This window comes from Podarcis liolepis (assembly GCF_965112155.1).
Source record: "Podarcis liolepis genome assembly, chromosome: 3".
NCBI lineage: Eukaryota > Metazoa > Chordata > Lepidosauria > Squamata > Lacertidae > Podarcis > Podarcis liolepis.
The window spans coordinates 83,653,895-83,675,484 of record NC_139557.1 but is presented as its reverse complement, the minus strand read 5'-3'; the positions used below and the strand labels follow the sequence as shown (position 1 = coordinate 83,675,484).

General features: G+C 40.4%; 1 protein-coding gene across 1 annotated transcript in view; it reads left to right on the top strand.

The window, feature by feature from the left end:
- The window catches only part of HEATR5B (HEAT repeat containing 5B), a 44,984-nt gene that overhangs the window by 3,521 nt on the left and 19,873 nt on the right, over nt 1-21,590 (top strand). Inside the window, exons 3-21 of the mRNA XM_083496730.1 lie at nt 368-579; nt 2,253-2,361; nt 2,870-3,019; nt 3,778-3,949; nt 4,460-4,617; nt 6,241-6,490; nt 7,790-7,945; nt 8,509-8,759; nt 9,681-9,792; nt 10,248-10,400; nt 10,969-11,068; nt 11,698-11,807; nt 12,787-12,950; nt 13,782-13,957; nt 14,881-14,986; nt 15,527-15,717; nt 16,292-16,451; nt 18,319-18,508; nt 19,639-19,808. Coding sequence (XP_083352856.1) covers nt 368-579; nt 2,253-2,361; nt 2,870-3,019; nt 3,778-3,949; nt 4,460-4,617; nt 6,241-6,490; nt 7,790-7,945; nt 8,509-8,759; nt 9,681-9,792; nt 10,248-10,400; nt 10,969-11,068; nt 11,698-11,807; nt 12,787-12,950; nt 13,782-13,957; nt 14,881-14,986; nt 15,527-15,717; nt 16,292-16,451; nt 18,319-18,508; nt 19,639-19,808 — 3,090 coding nt within the window. The remainder of the gene's footprint in view (nt 1-367; nt 580-2,252; nt 2,362-2,869; nt 3,020-3,777; nt 3,950-4,459; nt 4,618-6,240; nt 6,491-7,789; nt 7,946-8,508; nt 8,760-9,680; nt 9,793-10,247; nt 10,401-10,968; nt 11,069-11,697; nt 11,808-12,786; nt 12,951-13,781; nt 13,958-14,880; nt 14,987-15,526; nt 15,718-16,291; nt 16,452-18,318; nt 18,509-19,638; nt 19,809-21,590) is intronic.

Sequence of the window (21,590 nt, the reverse complement as noted above, 5' to 3'; positions counted from 1 at the left end):
TATTTTTAAAAGATCTGATTTGCCCATAATTTGAGATGAATGTTATGTCCTGAGCTGTAATTCCCTTTCCAAGTTTGTTTTAAGTGAATTTGTATCAGTAGTTTCAGAGAAATGCCAGAAGCATTTAGGCACATGGGCCAGTGGATTAGGCCAGTACCAGCTTCATTAAATAAACCACCAAATATCACGAATGTCAGGATATCTTATTGAAAAATAAAATGACATATGACAGGTGGTTATAGCTCTACTAGCAAAAATATCCCAGAAATAAAAATACTTGAATAGCAATCACCTGAAAGAATTAAACATTTGAATGTTGAATTATGAAAATCAGAGCAAATAAAATTTTAATTTGTTTTGTTAACAGACGGATGTAAAAGAAAAACAAAAAAAACTTGTTGAACAGCTAACTGGTCTTATCAGCAGCTCTCCTGGGCCACCCACCCGGAAATTGCTTGCTAAAAACCTTGCTGCTCTGTATAGCATTGGAGATACTTTTACTGTATTTCAGACACTTGATAAGTGTAATGAAATTATCAAAAGTAAAGATGATACATCAGCCTACTTACCAACCAAACTGTAAGTAACAGATCACATACAGGACAATAATGTTGTTACAAGTGATGGTTAATTTGTTAATTTCTTAGAACACTGAAGAAGTAGCTGAGCAGATTTGAATGATTTTTGTGATTCATGCTTACAGAACCCTCAGGGGAATATACCTGTTTAGAAATGAATGATGCCTTGAAGTAACAATGGAATCAATTTCCTACTGTTTTTTGTCACAATATTGGTTGTGACAAGAATTATGCAGCTGAGGGTGGGAGGGTAACTGAGAACATAAGATCAGACCTTTAATTCAGCATCCTAGATGATGGGCAGTAATATTTAAAGTGGGATTATATAGATGCTGCAGGATATCAGTGGAAGAAAGTGTTCGTTGGATTAGCATTAGTCTTTAAGCATCCACACAGCAGTGGAACCTCTGGTTACTTACTGTCCCCCTTACAAATGCTTCGAGTAACGCGGTTCGCTAACCTGGAAGTAGATGCCCCTAGTTGCAACCTTTGCCCCAGGATGAGAGCGGAAGTCGTGCCTCATGTTAAGAACAGTTTTGTGTTAAGAACGGACCTCTGGAATGCATTCAGTTCATAACTGGAGGTACCACTGTATTATTGCAGAAGGAGGGAAGATGAAACAATTCTTTAAATGTCTACTTGGAAATAAATAAATTCACTGGGCCTGTAAATCTCTGAATATATTGCCCACTTCTAAAAGAGCTCTGTTTAGTTTTGTCAAATCACTGTGCTGGCAACATGCAGGACTTGATAATGTATTGTTTTGCATGTTTACTAAGAAGTAAGTCCTATTGGGGCTTTACAGGCAGGCAAATGTGCATAGGATTGCAATGCAGATGAGCACTGCTGCATTCTGGATCTATTAGGTGCAGCCTCTGATGGAGAGGCTTTCTTCCATGTGAAGAAGCCTGCTTATTGTATTTCTAAGTCTAAACATACCTGTGTATACAGAAGAATTGCAAAGGTTTTCTAGCTGGAAGTTGTTCTTGGCTTTTGTGCAGGAGGACACCAAAAATAGAGCTTAATTGAGAACAGTTATATTCCTTCACCTGCAGCAATCCAGACTGGATTGAGATCTTAGTTTTTCTAAGTGATTACTGCCAAGCAGTTTGAAGGAAACTAAGCCAACCAATTACTTGACATAATTTTACCAGTCATTGTGAAAATCACTTAGGGAATTCTCAGGAGCATCTTCTAGGAACTATAGGTTATCAAACTATTTGGAATTAAATTCCATGCTTTCAAGACTATTTTGTTAGCATCAGACATGCAAAGTCTGAGAAGACTGCATTCTATGCACATAAAATACTCTTAAAATATTCCAAACTACAGTTGGTGAACATGCTATATTTATTTTGAAATATGTGAGAAATGTGAGTCATTCTTTGGGTGAGAAAAATCCTAATGAGCATGAGAGTGGAAAAACTTAATGAAACTTGGCATTCGTTTTACCTGTCACTTAATTGCTAATCCATGTGAATTTTTACCTTCTCATTTCTAAAACTATATCTGTGGCCAAAATATAAGTTTGTAGTCTCTGATTTCCTTACAAAGTATGCATACCACATAAAACTGCCCGCTTGCCTGAAGATATTTAAGTTTTGATTTGATGCTTCTATTTACTAGCATGCTACCTAGTGAAAAAATACTAATGATGATTTTGCCTTTTTGTAGCACTGCAGTGGCATGTGTTGGAGCATTTTATGAAAAAATGGGGAGAATGCTGGGTAGTTCTTTTCCAGAAACAGTTAACAATCTCTTAAAGTCTCTGAAAAGTGCTGAGGTGAGTGAAAGTTGTAAAAAAAACCAAAATCATATTTTTCACTCTTTTCCATCTGTAGTTTGTTTGCCTAATTTGTAACAGACTAAAACCATCAATTAAGGCTTAGGAAATTTTATTTAAGGCTATTCTGCTGTCTTTTATTTATATACTCTTTGTTCAATTAGGATAGCCATACGTCAGTAATTTCCAGGACATACCTGGAATACTGCAGTTTGAAGCAGTGTCCAGGTGGAAATTGGCAAAAATGTCTGGGAAAACCTGGGTGTATGGCAACCCATGTCGGCAGTGTCATTTTTTTGCCAAATTACCTTAAAAATACCTCAGAAATGCGTCATGACACCAGTTGTGTGGTATCTCTCTCTTTCATATATGAATTATGAGCCATCTCCCTTTGCCCTTCACTTTTTAGATAATTCTCGTAGTTACATTATGAAGACACAGAACGAGTTGTTTCTTATTTCCGCTTCATTCTCTCTTTCTCCCTTTCAAATCCCAATGCAATTTGTAGTCACAGGGCCGGAGTGAAATATTAATGAGTTTGCAGAAAGTCCTAAGTGGGCTGGGTGGTGCTGCAGCTTCTTGCCACCGTGATATTTATAAGAATGCAAGATCTCTCCTGACAGACAGAGCTATGGCTGTGCGATGTGCAGTAGCAAAGGTAGGTTTGTATTATTTTACAATTTATAAACACGCAGGGTTTGTTTGTTCACTAAATTTTCTGTTGGTCTTTCCTTGGTGTGCTGTATTTTGACATTATTTAATATGTCACACAGTGTGCACAGTGTAGTTGGGATGTGGCTTTGGTGGCTAGCTTATCCATATCACCTTCTGAAAGCATTTGGGCTGCCACAGAGCAGTTCCCATCTGAATTTTTTAAATACTTGGCATTAATCTTTGTAATGGGATTCTAAATTGTAGCAGGAAGGACTTTTTCCTCTTACTGAGGAAAGAATGTGACAATGTAGCTTTCTTCTCCCTTCAAAGCACTGAAACCAACATTTTGCGCAGGGAGAGAGAGAAGTGGTCTGTTTCTCTATTTTTTCTGGAGCAGAGATTTTTTGGCAGGGGCAGATTTTAAACTGAGAGGTAGGAGGCAGCCCCCTCCCCCCTCCCCCGCAATACATCTGAAAATTAAATGCTACTGAAGTGTTTGTAGACAGGAATTGGATGCTTGTATCCTGTGATTCAGTATTACTCTCCAATCCCGTATCTCATAATAATGTTTTTGTATGAGCACCAATGTAAAGATAGATTTCAGTGTAACTTTTCCGGATTTTTAAAAGTCATTATACCAATCATATCTCATAAGTGGGATAAATGACAGCGATGATTGTTCTGGCTCTATTCCCAGAGTGGATGGGTAAGCATTTTAGAAATATTAAACAATTATTGGCATGTTCTTCCTCCTGCCCCCAGTGCCTACTGGAACTACAAAATGAGGCTGTATTCATGTGGACAGCAGAACTGGAAAATGTAGCAACACTTTGTTTTAAGGCTCTGGAAAACTCAAATTATGGCGTACGAGTTGCAGTATCAAAACTTTTGGGAACAGTTATGGCTACAGCACTGATACCAAAGCAAGCAGCAGGTATTAAATACTGAATTGTCTATGCAATTATTATTCTATAATTTCACAGCAATAAGCTGGATATATTTGTGTACTATTTGCAAATCTAGGCAGGGTCTGGTATGGTTTCAAATTGGATGGTGGACCGTAAGTTGAGATTCCTGAATTGCAGGGAGTTGGACTAGATGATCCTCAGGATCCCTTCCAACTCTACAATTCTGTTATTCTACTATAAAATTGTATTGTGGAGATTGTTGTTTTCTCTATTTTTACAGCTAGCCAAAGTTAAAGCAATTAATCTATACAAGGAAAGCATTGAGATAGAAACCCTTTGTGAATGAGTTGTGTAATCATTTGTAATTGTCTGAAGGCTTTTACATATATTTAATAATCATTAAACTCTACTAAGTTTTTGTTGCCTTTGTTCCTGTAACAAGGCAGGCTACTTGTCAAAATCACAGAAGTAATATGAGTCCAAGCAATTATTTAAAAGTATTCTATTAAATTAAATTACTATTTTTTTTCTTGAAGTGATGCGTCAAAATGTGAAGCGGGCTACACTGGAAGAGGTTTTGGAACTCATGGCCACTGGTTTTCTAAGAGGAGGATCTGGATTCTTAAAGAGCGGTGGCGAGATGTTAAAAGTAGGAGGATCTGTCAATCGAGAAGTGAGAGTTGGAGTTACGCAGGTGTGTTTGCTCTCTTACTCTTCAATAATTTTCACAGTGTTGTTATCTCTGCCTAGGCAAGTGCTCAAATAGCTATTGTTCCACAGAAAGTGATCATTTTCATATTCATATCTGTTGACTAAGCATGTCACAAATGTGCAGTTTTTTCATGCCATATAAGTCAATCAGACGAATAGATTTAGCACATCAATAAATAAGTGAGACCTGTACAGGGACGTCTTTACCATTGGGCTTAGTGGCGTGGCGAGCCACAGCACCAAGCAGTGGAGAGCACCAGGCAGAGAAAAGTCCGGGGAGGGGAGAGCGGGGAGGTAAGCGAGGTGGAGTGGGGGCTTGGTGCCTGTGCGCCTCCAGTGCCCGTTGGAGGCGGGAAGGCTCTGGATGCTTTCCCGCAGTCCAGAGTTCTCTCTGCTGGCTCCGCGACATACCACCTCCTCGGCTGCGTGGTGTGTGCTTGCATCCCAAGCTCTGTGCATAATAAACGTGACTCTACCACTGCTCCCCCCATCCACTCTACCTCGAAAGATCCCCGCGCTTGAGGCTACACGCTGCAACTGCTGCCCCCAGTGCCCCTCCCTCCTTCCCCTGCTTCTCCACCACCTTGCACGGATGAGCCTGCCTCCTCCCACTGCCCCCACCACCTCTGCACTCCTTCGCACGAACCGCGTTTCCTTCCCCTGTCCGATCCCCTCCCAGTCACGCTGCTGCGGCAACGCAGACGGCCCAGCTCGCTTCGCCTGCCCCTGCCCAGACAAGACCCCCGCCTGCCTCCCATGCTGCCCCCATCACACTCGGCTGCCCAGCTCCACACTATGATCCTGCTGCGGGAGCCGATGCCCGGCTGCGTGCGAGTAGTATGGGGCAGCAGCGTGAGGACGGGAGCAGCCTTTCCTAAAAAAGGTCAACAACTTTGGGGTCCCCCCCTTAAAAAAGGTCACTAACTCTGGGAAACGGGGGGGGGGGCGCCAGAGGGATCTTTACACCACGGCGCCGGATATGCTTAAGATGACCCTAGACCTGTATAACCAATTGATGTATCCCCAGCCTCAAAAACAGCACCTCTGTGCAGCGCTCCAGTCAGCCTGGACCAAAGGGCCTTGTAGTGCTCTTTTGGGCTTGCAAAGGATGCCTCCCTCCTTCACACTGCTACAGAGGCCTTAGACTGCTGTGCTAAAAGATAGAAGGTGATGTGAAAGACCTCTGAGACTCTGAAGGGCTGCTATTAGGCAGAGTTGGTGCTTACTGCACTTGTCTGACCGGCAATTCCTGAAAATATTGTTATATTGTGGTGGGAGAAGGGGTTCTCCAGAGTCAGAAAAGGGGAAAATATCCATTTCTTTTTATTTCGTTCCATCACGGATCAAGATAAGCAGTGAATCATAATGGTAGTGAGGACTGCGCTTCCAAAAGTATTCCTTCTACTTGTGGTAGCATTAGATAGAAGATATCATATATGTGAATCCATCCCTAAAATATGGTTGTTTTGCCTCAAAATCTTATAAAACCGGGGTCATTTAAGTCTTCTCTTTAGAGTTTCCCTTTGTATGCCCCTCCCCTCCATTATGGAAATGTGAACAAATCCTTCTTTTCTGTGGTTGTAATATTTGTATTTTGAATTTGCAGGCTTATGTTGTCTTTGTCACAACATTAGGAGGTCAGTGGCTGGAGCGCAATTTTGCTACATTCTTGTCACATGTTCTAGATCTGGTTTCTCATCCTCGGGCAACGCAGACTCATGTAGAAGCGGTGTACTCTCGAAGATGTGTCTCCTTCATCCTCCGAGCCACTGTAGGAAGTTTATTGGGGGAGAAGGCACAGATTGCAGCTGCCAAAGATATATGCCAGGCAATTGGTAAACAGATGAAGGCAGTAGGTAAGAATGTTAAGGTTAAGGTCCAAATCAACATAATATATTCCTGTCCCATAAGTATGAAGGAATTTTTAAAGCTGTGAAAAAAAGGTCTATGACAGATAATCAAACAATATTATGTGCCCTCATAACACTGAAGTGCAGGCACAGTATGTAACAATCCGTAAATATGCTCTAAAATATCTAGCTGTGCTGACTGAATATATCTTTCAAATACCACAGCAATGAAATGCTAAAGTAACGTTTACTCAGAAGATGAAGAATGTTTAGGACAGGCTCCCCCCCACCCCCCCGAAAGCATGCATATGTGGCATACTGTATAGGCATCAAGCTACAGTGGTGCCTCGCAAGACGAAATTAAATCGTTCCGCGAGTTTTGTCGTCTTGCGATTTTTTTCACCTTGTGAAGCACGGTGTCGGGAAAGTGGTGCCTCGCAAGACGAAATTAATTCGTTCCGTGAGTTTTGTCATCTTGCGATTTTTTTCGTCTTGTGAAGCACGGTGTCGGGAAAGTTTTGGAAAAGCTTCAAAAATCACCAAAGTCTTTAAAAACCTCAAAAAAGGCTACCACACCGCGTTCTATGAGTTGCTCCTCAAAGTCAAGTCGCAACTGTATTAACGGTGTTAAGAAAAAGGAAACAAACTTGCAAGACATTTCTGTCTTGCGAAGCAAGCCCATAGGGAAAATCGTCTTGCGAAGCAGCTCAAAAAACAAAAACCCCTTTCGTCTAGCGAGTTTTTTGTCTTGCGAGGCATTCGTCTTGCGAGGTACCACTGTACTTGTACTTGAGATCAGAGAGCTAATTCTTAAAAATATTTTAAAACTGGCAGTAGGTAGGAGTCAGAACTTGGAAAATCAGTAATCATGAAGAGAATTTAATGCTTTGGTTCTCTCCCTTCAGTTTTCAGACTCATCGCTATTAGACATTTTTCATAAGCTAAGTTTCCATAGTGAAAAAATACAAATAATGGCATATTTCTTGATAATATTTTCTCATTCCTTTAGTGATTATCCAAAAAGTAGCTCTCTTGTGATGAAATATAAAATACTTGTGATTGAAAGGCAGCTTTTAATGTAGGTTGCCAGCAAGTCATCTGAATGTATGCTAAACCAATCTCTGTTCTGTAAGAGTTGACTCTTAAATTCTGTGGCGTCTCAAACACATGCAGCTTAGTTTTTTAGCTACTGTGTACAAGCAACTCTCGCATTTCTATAGTTCTTTATACTGATACTCTTCTGAATACACCTCAAATTTACAAGAATGCTGGATGACACTCTCTCTTCTCCCACTGCTTTGCCAGAATCAGTTGTGAATGATGCTAATATTGAAAACAAATCAGGAGCAGCTGAAGTTGCTGCAAGTCAGCATGTGATGGTTTGTGCCCTTCAGGAGCTTGGGAGCCTGGTTCAGAGCCTAAGTGCCACTGCATCACCTCTCATACAGGAGCCTTCCACAGGTAAGTTGTAAAGACTAATTTAATATACAGTTGCCTGTATAGAATTGTACTGTTCACTATCCAGTTCTGTCTGCCAGCTTACTTGATTACCACTTGATTCTGGCATGAAAAACAAACCCAGCAAGACATGTGATGTAATCTAGAAAAATGCAAGGGCATTTACTGCCTCTGGTTTCAGCAGAATGTAAGCAATTCTGAGATTCTTTAGCCTTCGCCCATAACAGCTAAACAAATTGCCTAATATAAATGTATTTGTGTATACAGTTGTTGAGTAGTTACAAAATTTCACCAAGTAGTTATCAATATAGTTTCCCCATAAGAACCTAGAGTCTGGAGAGTTCTGGTGAATACCTCATTGTGTGTTTATTGAAATGAGAAATAAAATGGAAATTTAAAAGCATAAGTAAACTAATTTTAAATCTCATTCTGTTGAGTAATATTTAGACAGCTTGACTTACTATTAAATGGAGTGAAAGGGGACTGAATGGTATAGAGTATATCCTAGTATAGGAATCCATTATTGATTTCCCTTTAAGACTCACTGTTGTCTGTGTTGATTTCAGGATTGCTTGAGACTGTTACTTCAGTTCTTCTTCATCCAAGTATGGCTGCCCGACTTGCTGCTGCATGGTGCCTGCGTTGTGTAGCTGTGGCCTTGCCTTTCCAAGTGACTCCTTTCTTGGACCGGTGTGCCGAAAGGCTCAACAATTTGAAGACCTCACCAGAAGCCGTTAGTGGTTACAGTTTTGCAATGGCTGCTTTGCTAGGTGGAGTTCATCAGTGTCCTTTGGGCATTCCCCATGCAAAAGGAAAGGTGAGATACTATGAACATATGTGGCTTTGCATATTAAGTTCAAATCTTAACAACATAATGGCTATAGAAATAAAATGGACTTCGCTTCTGCTGCCCTAATGCTAAACACATTCACTTGTTAAAACACCAATTTGTTGTTGGAAAGGGTCTGGCTGGCTACCTCCTGACTATAAAATGCATTTAAACAGAAGAAGAAAAGATGCTACAGCAACCAGTATAATCACCTGCGGGCCAGGGCATATCCATGTCAGCCCAGGTGCTAATGTAAGCTCTGTTTGTCACTGTCAACATCATCTGCTCCTCTCTTTGGGGGGCCCTGTGCTGTGAGTCCCTAAACTCTGACCTCTCTTGTGTCAATGAGAGAAGACAATAATAAGTGTGTCACTCCTTACATTACTCTTTCTCTTAAATCTGTTTCCTAAATTTCACTATCCTTCTGCTTTCATTTGACCCAAAGAGTTCATTTGCATCCAAACATTCCCCTGGTTAATCTAGGCCACTGTTTCAGCTGCCAGATCCCTACTACCATTTCCCATTCCTTATTTAGTAATACTAGGATTCCTCATTTCCTTACATCTTTAAAATAAAGTTGGTTTGGGTACTCTATATATACACGGGTTTTTAGTTTTCTTTACTCTTCTGTAAATATTTTTTTTGTTGTTGAGTAAAGTCACACAGCCATTTTACACTTTATGCCATATTGGCGTAACGTGTGTTATTTTGAACCCAAATTGGAAGTGTTATTGCTAATTCCTTAAATAACTAAATAATTGAGAATAATGTGCAACTTCTTGTGACATTCAGGTTTAAAGATCTGAAAGTATTGCGCCTCCATGGTGACACATGCAAACTTTTGTGTTAGCACGTAATGTGTGATTAGGAATGGGCACATAATTGGTAACAATCTCCTTTTGTTTTCAGATGGTTGTTAGCATTGCAGAGGATCTCTTACGATCTGCTGCACAAAATAGCAGATTGTCTTTGCAGCGAACCCAGGCTGGATGGCTTTTGCTTGGTGCTCTAATGACTTTAGGTATGTAAAACAGTGGCTGGCTTTATCACTGTGGTGTAGGACAGTCCTGGTATTCTTAATAAGGTTGTCTGATTAGTCTTGACAGTAAAAATTCCTTAAAGTTGTTATAGTCAGCAGAATAAACCAAGCTCTTCAGAAGTTCATATTTGTAACTGGGGAGATACTTTCTAAAGATCTTTAAATTAGCTTTATTTGATTAAACTTTTAATGCTAAAGACATAGTGTTTAAAAATACAAATATTCCTATAATCTTACATCACATGCATTGGTTACATTGATTACTGGCTACCTTTCCAAGTAAAAATGGCCAAAGTGGCATACAAAATATGACTTTTAAAAAAAGAAAAGAATAGCACACAATAATGGCATTGGAGTATTTTTGGTGTCATTTGGTTATTTTTTGTTTGTTTGTTGATAATTGTTTAAAATCTACAGTAATTTGCCTTCTTGGTTAGGTCCGTCTGCTGTTCGTTACCATCTTCCCAAAATGTTACTGCTGTGGCGAAATGTATTTCCCCGATCTCTAAAGGAGCTGGAAGCAGAGAAAGCTCGTGGAGATTCCTTCACATGGCAAGTAACACTGGAAGGACGCGCAGGAGCTCTCTGTGGTAAGAATCTCAAAGATACAGCTAACAGTTCCTGAATTATTTCAATCCGTTTTACCTGGAACATTGTGAAAAGATTCATGTTCAAATCTGAATGCTAAATGGCTTTGAACAAGTTCCACTTCAAGTCTCACAGGGCCTTGTAAAATGCCCTGAGATCCTTGGAGGAATGCTGAGCTATAAATGTCGCAAGTAAATAGTGTATAAAGGTAATGTAAGAGTTTGGCTTATTCAGAAGGCTGAGAGAGTAAAAAAAAAAAAGGTTCACTCGTAGTGGTACATGTGACTCCCAAGGAAAAGATGCCTGATGAGGGAGACAAGTGGGGAAGTATTTGATTCCACCTGCCCTTCCTATATCAATGCAAGCTTGGCTGAAATAATATATATGTTAGCAATAGTGGATAGCATGGGTGGGGCACTGTGGTTAACCTGGCTTCTTGAATGTCTCTGCTGATTAGGGAAAGCATTGGCATTTCTGCCAGCAGCTGAACTGCAGTTTCTTTCTGAGAGTTAACATTTCCTTCTTTGCTTACATAGTTTAAAATGTGACCAATGCATTTTTCATTATTAGCTATGAGAAGTTTTGTTGCTCACTGTCCCGAACTTCTAACAGAGGATGTTATTCGAAAACTGATGACTCCTATAGAATGTGCTATGACAATGATGTCTCAGTAAGTATAGTTTCCACAATGGTGAAGTAATTTCCCCTCAAAATTCTCTGTAGTCTGCATAACCAGAAAAAGTCAGAGAAATTCTCATTTTAACTTCAAAATGAAGAAACAATCAACACTAACTTCTTAAAGTTAATTTTATGTCCTGTCTTACTTTTTTGATATTTAACATTTCCATCTTTAAACTAAATATTATTTCTTGTTTTATGGAAGGCACAAATCTTCTTTAAAAATACTTTCACAAATAATTTATTCTGCATAAAATGAAATTGTGTGCATATCACATAGCAACTCAGGGATAGACCTTGCGTATAACAGTATTGAAAGTTAGACTTCAACCTAGTGCATCCTACCAGAAAGGTTACCACTAGCACAATGGGACTTCCCTCCACTTCTCCCCCCCCCCCCAATGTGCTCCCTATGCTGTCCTCAAATCTGTTCTAGATGGTTGGAGGAACCTCCAGAACAGATTTTGCAGGGGGCAGGGGAGTTCTGTTGTGCAAGGGGAAATCCTTCCGCTGATGGAACCTGAGTCTTAGTGTTATGTTGAATACAACCCATTGCATCAACAGGTTACCATGTCATGATTTTTACTAGTAATTAATCTGGACTTCTTTTTAACACAATAGCATTCCCTCTGTAATAAAAGCCCATGGAGCTCATCTGAAGGCTAGTGCAGCAATGGTCCGATTAAGACTTTATGACATCTTGGCTTTGTTACCACCAAAAACATATGAAGGTAATTGCACTGAATTGTTGCTTATTGCTCTTAATGCTTGGGTCCACATCCCTTATATTCTTATGTAGGCTTTTAAAAACTTTAATGTCACAAAATTGAAAATAGTCACAAGATTGGTAGCATTTCTATGAACAAATAATGTATTTTTCTGGAGAACATCTGGCAGAATCACAGTGCTCACATATACACATCTGCACACATTTAGAAAGATTAGAAATAACCCTATGCAGTAATATTCAGTAATACATATACCAGCTGTGCCTCTAAGCAATGGTCCTGGGTAACTCACAAATGCAATGTAGGATTGTTAATGATATCAAGCAGCAGTAGTCTCCCTGGCCTTGGAGTGCAGGGTGTCTAGTTAATATCTGAAACTTCAGATGCTCTCCAAGCCCCTCTACTCTATACATACACACAAAACAACAACAACAATAATGTAATAATAATAAACAAATAGAAATAAAAATGTGCACTCCACCCCCAAGACCATTCCATTATAACTATGCAACTCCTCTACTCTTCTATTGACTGAACTCCAGCTTGGAGGATGATCGCTGGATAGTACCTTTGATTTCTTCAACCCCTGTCTCAGTGAGGTTCAGTTGGAGAAATAAACTACCTGGAAAAGCTTTTACTTTTCTTTCTGGTATTTGGCTGGTTTCCCACTAGATTTTAGTTTTTTAGCACCGTGCTCTTTGAGGGCCTCTCTGGTAGTACTATAGTAAAGCAGTAGAGTTCTCTTTGCCAGTGGACACTAGAATCAGTGCATCTAGCTGTACAAGACTACCTGACTTTTCAGGCAGGTGAATGTGGGCTTCTCATGGGCTATATCTTCCCAAGAATAATATTAGTACTGATTTTCCTGTACTGCACCATCCTTCTTTGGGAACTATTTCTGTTTCATATAATGCCTGTTGATTCACAGGATGTAAAATGCCTTATATTTTGACATTGTCCCCTTCCAATTATTTTTCTTCAGGGTCATTTAATGCACTTCTTCGGGAGCTGGTGGCAGAATTTACTTTGACAGACAACTCTGCTAATACTACTACATCTCTGCTTAGATCACTTTGCCATTATGATGACAGTGTTCTTCTTGGCTCCTGGCTGCAGGAAACAGACCATAAATCAATTGAAGATCAGGTATCAAATCCTTAAAAAGCATTCCCCAAACATCTAGTTTTCTGCCATTTTTCAAGGCTCTTGAGCAAATCCACTGTTGTTATTTTTACAGTGCCCAGCACATATTTGTAATACTTCTACTGATTTCTAAATATAGAGGTTTAAGTTAGACTCAATTATAATTTGATTTTCCTTAGAGTTATGAAAAATGTTGTGTCTTGTAGAGTTTGTGAGAGATGCCAGAACAGAGTCAACCCTAAACTTGAACTCTATAGCAGAGCAGGCGAAGATGCCATAGAGTTAGAAAAGAATAAAGTCACATAATAAGCATGTTTTTGAAAAAGAAAAAAGGCAATGGACCCTGCTGCTGTTGCTGCTCAAAGTATTACAGTAGGACATCTAATAGTATAGTCATGGTGTGTGTTTCCTTCTCATACTTTCCAAATGAAACGCTTATGTGAGACTGCTTGATCTGTAATTGCCCTTATCATGTGTTCTGTGCAGTACTGGTAACCACGTGACTGGGCACAAGCAAAGCAATTTTACTTGAATTATACATACTGGCTTAAACCTTCCATGAATGTATTTAGTTTGATGAACTGAAGCTCCTTCCATTAACACACTCATGGAAGAACCCATTCCTTGAAAAGAAGCATCACAGTTCTAAAAGCTAGGATCCATGCCTTAGAGTTGAATCTCCTTTTTTGTCCTTGAAATAATGGAGACACTGCAGAAGTATATAGGTTCCATTGAACAAAAAGAATTTAGAAACAAAAATCTTTAGAAAATGTATAATACAAAGCGATAAATGTTACATGTTTATCATATTTCAAGTGTTCTGATGCTTTACAGCTCCAGCCAAACAGTGCCTCTGGAAGTGGTGCTCTAGAACATGATCCATCTTCCATTTATTTGCGCATCCCTGCTGGTGAAGCTGTTCCTGGTCCTCTTCCTTTGGGAGTGTCAGTCATAGATGCCTCAGTTGCTCTCTTTGGAGTGGTTTTCCCTCATGTTTCCTACAAGCACAGGTCTGTTTATAACCAGGGTGGCTAACCTTTGTTGGCCTTAGAGCCACAGTGACAACCCTCTTGAACTTGCAAGCCACACACACATGCATACACCATGCAAATTAGCTGAGGAGTGTCATTATTGCCTCCTCCTCTGCTCATCAATTGACCAATCAAATGACTGAGAAAAGGCTGACTTGTACCAGTATTCAGATCAGGGCACTGGACTTTGCTCAATGTAGCACTGCCTACTTTAATTTTTGTTCTTTTTGCTGCTGCTACCAAAATTAGTAAGATCCCAGGGCCAAGGGGGCAGATTAGGGCCCCTGAACCTAGGTATAGGCCCCCCAGCAAAATCTGTGAATATGTCATTATAGTGCTATTTAATTAAACAGTATCAAGGCTTAAATCCTATTTAAAAGTTAGCTATTAAGAAATTTTTCCACCTTTTAAAAAGTTTGTGTTATCTTTTTGATTTATAATCTGCTTTATAAAGCGTTTATTCAACACTTACTGTTGTGTTCATGCAACGTAATGTTTTCCCTCCTCCCTTCTTTCCTCTCCCCTGCAATGCCACACCCTCCAAAATCTTCTCCAGAGGGTTGAGGTGATGTTAAAAGGGGAAGGAAAGTCACATTATGTAAGTGGGGACAGTTATTGCCAAGCCTAGTTTTGGAGCTTCTGTATTGTAGCAGCAGCAGCAACGCTATCAGCAGCTTGCCTGGTGAATTCATTTGATGGCACTGTTAGATGAACAAATAGTCCAAGAGCAAATTTCACTTGAAAGCACAGTAACATAATTTGAAGTACATTATATCACATTGTGGCATAGTCATTGGCCACACAGAGGCACCTTACAGTCATCACCTTTAAAGCCCGTGGGTTTTATAGCTTTTTTTCTATCATGTCAAGGAATATCTTTCTCATAATATATGTATTTACAGGCTACAGATGTTGGATCATTTTGCAGAATGTGTCAAGCAGGCAAAAGGTGTTCGTCAGCAAGCTGTGCAGCTTAATATTTTTACTGCTGTTCTTAGTGCATTAAAGGTAAACCTGCTTTAAGAGGTATAATGCTGTCTTTTTGCTGTGTACTATATTTCCTATTCTACTGTAATTATAACAAGGCTGCAGTTGTGAGGCATAGAATGTTAATGTATGCATACAAATTCATTTCTGATCACTATTATTGCTCTAATATCAGTGCCCTCATATCAAAGGATCAGAGGTGCTGAGATAACTTAAAAATGGAGTCCATTAACACTGTTCCATAAACTTGTTATGTGTGCCTTAGTGGAAGACTTTGCACAATGATGTGTCAGAAGCTGTGTCATAGCATGCAAAATATGATGCATCACCTATGCTACCGTTTGAAGGTGTTGTGCCCTTTTTACTAAGTCAAAAAAGCCCCACTTTGAGTGGAAGAGCACCTTTATGCTTCTGGTTATGTGACATCTGCCAAAATGTGTGAAAGCTTAAACCTTTCCCTGACTGGAAATGTGGGAAAGTCATTTGCAGAAACAGTAGTTGTGAATATGGGTATTATATGGTGTGTATCTGTAAATCTTTATATGTTGTCTTCTGTTAAAGGGCTTAGCTGAGAATAAAAGTACTTTAGGGCCAGAAGAAGTTCGCAAGTCTGCCTTGACACTAGTTATGGGGGCCCTTGACAACCCTAACCCCATTCTGAGATGTGCTGCAGGAGAAGCTCTTGGCAGAATGGCACAGGTGGTGGGAGAAGCAACTTTCATTGCCAGAATGGCTCAGTACAGCTTTGACAAGTACGTTGAACTTTTTGTTTGAAGCAAAAGGAGAACTTTGTTTGCTACATCTCATTCCCCTGTGTGACAGGGGAGTATAGTTTTATATCAAATATAGTATGTTTTGCTATGCATGCAAATATGAAAATGTGCAGAGCTTGAAAACTGCATATAGTTTCTAATTTTGGTTCTTAATACCTTAAGAAGGAAGTAACATGGCTGTAAGCATTTAAGTGTAAGGCGCTGGTTGCTTTTGCCTACCTTGGTCATTTGAAATGTTTTCTCTTTATGTGATCTTGAAAAATAATACAGTACACATTTAACTTGTGCACATTCAGCTTTATAGATGTGGCAAAAAAGGGGGGGAAGAAAAGGGGTGGGGTTCCAGGAAGAATGACTTTGGCAATCCCACCTACCATTGAACCCAGTGGGTTTTGACTATATGTGATTTTGGCTTTAGGCACAATCTCTGGAAGGTAACCCTTACGTAAGTTGTGGACTTACTGTATTGGATTGTTTGTCTTTATTTGACATCAAAAAAAAGGGTATTAGCTACAGATTTAACAAAAATTTAACTTTACCAAAATCTTGATAGGCTGAAATCTGCTAGAGACGTCGTGGCAAGAACAGGCCACTCCTTGGCTCTTGGCTGTCTCCACCGCTACGTTGGAGGAATAGGTTCTGGGCAGCACTTGAAAACCAGTGTCAGCATTCTGTTAGCGCTGGCACAAGATGGAACGTCCCCTGAAGTCCAGGTAAAGCAGATATATAATATTCAGCACAGTATAATAAGGATTATGCACTTTTTAATGCTTCATTCTGTATGCAGATATTTTTAACAATATTATGAATCGCAAAAGAATCAGGCAGAAAATTCTGCAAACTTTTTTTAAACAAAGGTTTCTGAGCATAAGCACCCATGTTTCGTTGCTTCAACCATTTTTCAGTTATAAATAGCCATGCTACCTATTTGGTAAACAATCTGAAAATGTTGCTCTATAAGCACTACTCTAAGCAGGTACTACGCACAGCCCAGCCATACTTTATTTCTCTGTTACTTTCTGTTCAACTGTTTCTATAATGAGCTCTAGGTAACATATATGATCATTGTGTGTCCCTCCCTTTCATACGTTCAAAACAGTCCTGCAAAAATAAAATAAAAATACTAACAGCTTGTTAATAGATAAGTTTAAAGGATCTAGGAGTCTTGGTTGACCACAAACTTGACATGAGCCAACAGTGTGACGCGGCAGCTAAAAAAGCCAATGCAATTCTGGGCTGCATCAATAGGAGTAGAGCATCTAGATCAAGGGAAGTAATAGTGCCACTGTATTCTGCTCTGGTCAGACCTCACCTGGAGTACTGTGTCCAGTTCTGGGCACCACAGTTCAAGAAGGACACTGACAAACTGGAACGTGTCCAGAGGAGGGCAACCAAAATGGTCAAAGGCCTGGAAACGATGCCTTATGAGGAACGGCTAAGGGAGCTGGGCATGTTTAGCCTGGAGAAGAGGAGGTTAAGGGGTGATATGATAGCCATGTTCAAATATATAAAAGGATGTCACATAGAGGAGGGAGAAAGGTTGTTTTCTGCTGCTCCAGAGAAGCAGACACGGAGCAATGGATCCAAACTACAAGAAAGAAGATTCCACCTAAACATTAGGAAGAACTTCCTGACAGTAAGAGCTGTTCGACAGTGGAATTTGCTGCCAAGGAGTGTGGTGGAGTCTCCTACTTTGGAGGTCTTTAAGCAGAGGCTTGACAACCATATGTCAGGAGTGCTCTGATGGTGTTTCCTGCTTGGCAGGGGGTTGGACTCGATGGCCCTTGTGGTCTCTTCCAACTCTATGATTCTATTCTATGATTCTATGAAATACTGTTGCTGTCGATGTAACGCCCCATTATCAAACTCCTGAAGTCTCGGGGAATAAAAATGCCTTCATAATTTGGGTGCTGTGGGTTAAATCACAGAGCCATAGAGCTTGCCAATCAGAAGGTCACCAGTTTGAATCCCCGCAACGAGTGAGCTTCCCTTGCACAGTCCCTGCTCCTGCCAACCAGCAGTTCGAAAGCACGTCAAAGTGCAAGTAGATAAATAGGTACTGCTCCAGCAGGAAGGTAAACAGCGTTTCTGTGCGCTGCTCTGGTTCGCCAGAAGTGGCTTAGTCATGCTGGCCACATGACCCGGAAGCTGCACTCCAGCTCCCTTGGCCAGTAAAGCAAGATGAGCACCACAACCCCAGAGTTGTCCGTGACTGGACCTAATGGCCAGGGGTCCCTTTATCTTTACCTTTACTACTTGTTAGTATTTCATTAACATTAGTGCTGGTGGTCCACTTCACAGAAAACTTAAACCACGTTGTGGGCCCTGATGGCTCTGCTTCTTCCCTTTTTAGTTCTGTGGGACATGAGCAGGGTCTGTGCTTCAGTTTCCTTAATAATTGTCAGAAAGTGGAGCTTCAGAGTTACTTTTCCAAGCCAGAGAGAGAGAGAGAGAGAGAGAGAGAGAGAGATAATGTGATGAAGACTGGGAACCGCTGTGCTAAAGTGGCAACCATACCCTACCATAGTCTTAGTGAACTGTGCCAAAGGTATATGATTAACCTGTTAATTATTCTTCCAGACATGGTCTCTCCATTCGCTCGCTTTAATAGTGGACTCTAGTGGACCAATGTACCGTGGATACGTAGAGCCTACTCTGTCTTTGGTTCTCACATTACTTTTGACAGTGCCTCCATCACATACAGAAGTACACCAATGTTTGGGTCGATGTCTAGGTGCCATAATAACCACTGTTGGCCCAGAGCTGCAAGGTTAGTGTACAAAACAATAAAAATGAGGGCCGTAATCCTCCTGTTAAGTTGCGTGCACGTTATATTACACATTTTTAAAAATAAATCTAACTTCCAAACAAAGATACCTAAGATTGCAGCCTTAAAGCAAAATCCTAGTCATGTTTACTCAGAAGTCGGTCCTATTGAGTTCAGTGGGACTTACTCCCAGGCAAGGATTGTGGCTTTAGTCCTGTTCCAGTCTCTCTCCATTTTATATCTTCTGCCTGACGACATTCTGATTGCTGGTGTGAATCCTAATGTAGCTGGTGACACTGTGGTCTAAACCACTGAGCATCTTGGTCTTTCTGATCAGAAGGTTGGTGGTTTGAATCCGCATGATGGGGTGAGCTCCTGTTATTCTGTCATCTCCTGCCAACCTACCAGTTTAAATGCATGCCAGTGCAAGTAGATAAATAGGTACTGCTGCAGTGGGAAGGTAAATGGTGTTATCATGCACTCTGGCACTCCTTGCGGTGTCCAGAAGTGGTTTAGTCATGTTGGCCACATGACCTGGAAAGCTGTCTGCGGACAAATGCTGGCTCCCTCAGCCTGAAAAACAAGATGAGTGCCACAACCCCATAGTCACCTTTGACTGGACTTAACCATCCAGAGGTCCTTTACCTTTACCTTTTTTACCTTCTGGTCTAACAGGGACCACCAACAATAATGTGCAGATAGGTGTGCTATAAGGCTCCCTTGGCTTCAATTTCTGGTTCCTTTCCAACTTTCTCTTTTTTCTTATATTTTTATTTCTTGGAGTCTCAGCTGCTGTTTTCTTAACATTCTTATTAGTGACTAAATATATGTAGGCTGGGATGCAGTTTTCATGCTGCTGTTTCGGGAATGTTGGTGTTTTCTTGTCTTTTATATGGTTGTTGATATTATTATTATTATTATTTATTATTATTATCATCATCATCATCTACCTTGTGAGACCAATGCCCTATAATCAAATAAATAAAGCTTATAGCCTTGGTGTATATTACATTTTGAGGTAAGTGACAGGATAGAAAATTAAATGCATCCATGGAAATTAAATGCATCCATGACTGAAATAGAAAATTATGTAGATATTTTTGAAGTTGATTTGATAACTTTACATTTGATAGGTAATGGAGCTACCATTTCCACCATCCGTTCTTCATGTCTGGTGGGTTGTGCAATTACACAAGATCATTCAGACTCTCTTGTTCAGGCAGCTGCCATTTCCTGCCTCCAGCAACTTCACATGTTTGCACCACGACATGTTAACCTCTCCAGTCTTGTTCCCAGCCTTTGTGTGAGTATAAGCTATGCCTCTCATTATGTTTCAGTACTATAACATTTATATAGTTGGATACTTAGGGATGGGTGGGTGAGAAATTTTGTCAAAATGATCAATTGTATTCTCCAGAAGTGGAGAGCACACAGCCTTCTTCACGCCTTAACCCTTTCTCTGAACTACCATGACTTCTTAAATAGCCATAGTCCAACCAAATAGTTAAGCTCTTAAAAAAGAATACAGGTTTCATTGCAGATTTTCAAGAACATACATACAGAAACAGACAGGTCATTCAGTTATAATCAGCTGTAGTCTCACAAAATAGCAATAACTAATAACAATAAAGCTTTCAACCTAGCAATTACAGATCACATTGCCATTTCTCCCATGAGTATTAGGGGAGATGAGTGGAGGAGGTAGAAGAGAGGGAGGGAATCAAATTAAATAAAGTTATATGATTCTTATGAAAAGATATATAGATGTACTTCTTTCTTTTATTTATTAATTGCATTCATATACTGGCTTTCAGCCAGGCATCCAAGGCAGGTTACAGTTTAAAACATTCTTTCATTAGGAAGAAAATATTTACCATAATCATTTGAATGTGTCTCTAAAGCATATTTAAGTTTGCTATAAACAGCAGTTTGCACTCGATAGTGGAAGCTGTTGATAACACATCATGTGAACTTCAGCTGCTCTTTGTTGGTTTTCTTCATAGAGCAGTACTGTTCTTAGCTGATAGCATCATTCAGATCAGATGATGGTAAAATATTAACTCTATTCATGTGTTCAAAAGAATGCATGAAGGCATTATTGAGGGGGAGTGGGTATGCACACACTAGTCAAAACAGACAAGTGCCTACACTTGAACTCTGGTGAATCTCTGGTCATAAAGAGTGCGTCTCTGAAAGGGTCACTTTATGGGTGCAAGGGCACAGCTATGGCATCATAAAGAGACATTTTAGGGGATGGGCTGTGGCTTAGTGGTAGAGCGCATGCTTTGCAGGCAGAACATCCAGGGTACAATCATCTGTGGGGTTGGGAGAGACCATTGCCTGAAACGCTGGAGAATCACTGAGATAGATGGTCTATTGGTCTGACCCAGTACAAGGCAGCTTTCAATGACCCTATGTAATAGGAGCACCAACTGGGAGGCAGCAAGGGCCCCCCAAAAAAAATTTCAAGGAGGCATGACATGTCAGCACATTGCAGGGCATGCACAATTGACCTTGGCATGCCCTTCGGCATGCACAAGTGATATCAGCATGTCCCGCAGCTCCGGCCCCCTCATTTCCGGGGACAAGCCAGTGTGCTTGCTATGTACAGTGGTGCCTCTGACAGTGGAGGTAGAACTTAACCATCAGATGCATTGTTTCTTGAAGGCCTTGTCAGCATCTCTGTTGTCCACATTCTAGTGTCCAGGCAGATAGACAAATTTCTGCCCTTATAAAGACTTTCAAGCTTGTGCAACCACAAGCCAGAGTTTCTTGAACAATGGTTGCTTCTGTTATACTCCACAGCTTGCTGTGGCAATCACCTTTGTCACACACCTAGAAGCCATCCCATCCCAGCCACTACCACGCCGCCAAATGACCCAAGTAATATGCACAAACAACACACATACACTGGGCCTCCCTTTCGCAGCAATCATATTGAAATGTGTATTTGGTTTCATGTGAACGTAAGAAGAGCCTGCTGGATGAGGCCAGTGGCCTATCTAGTCCGACATCTGGTGTTCACAATAATGAACCAGATGCCTGTAGGAAACCCACAATCTGCTAAACTGCTGTTTTAATGGAT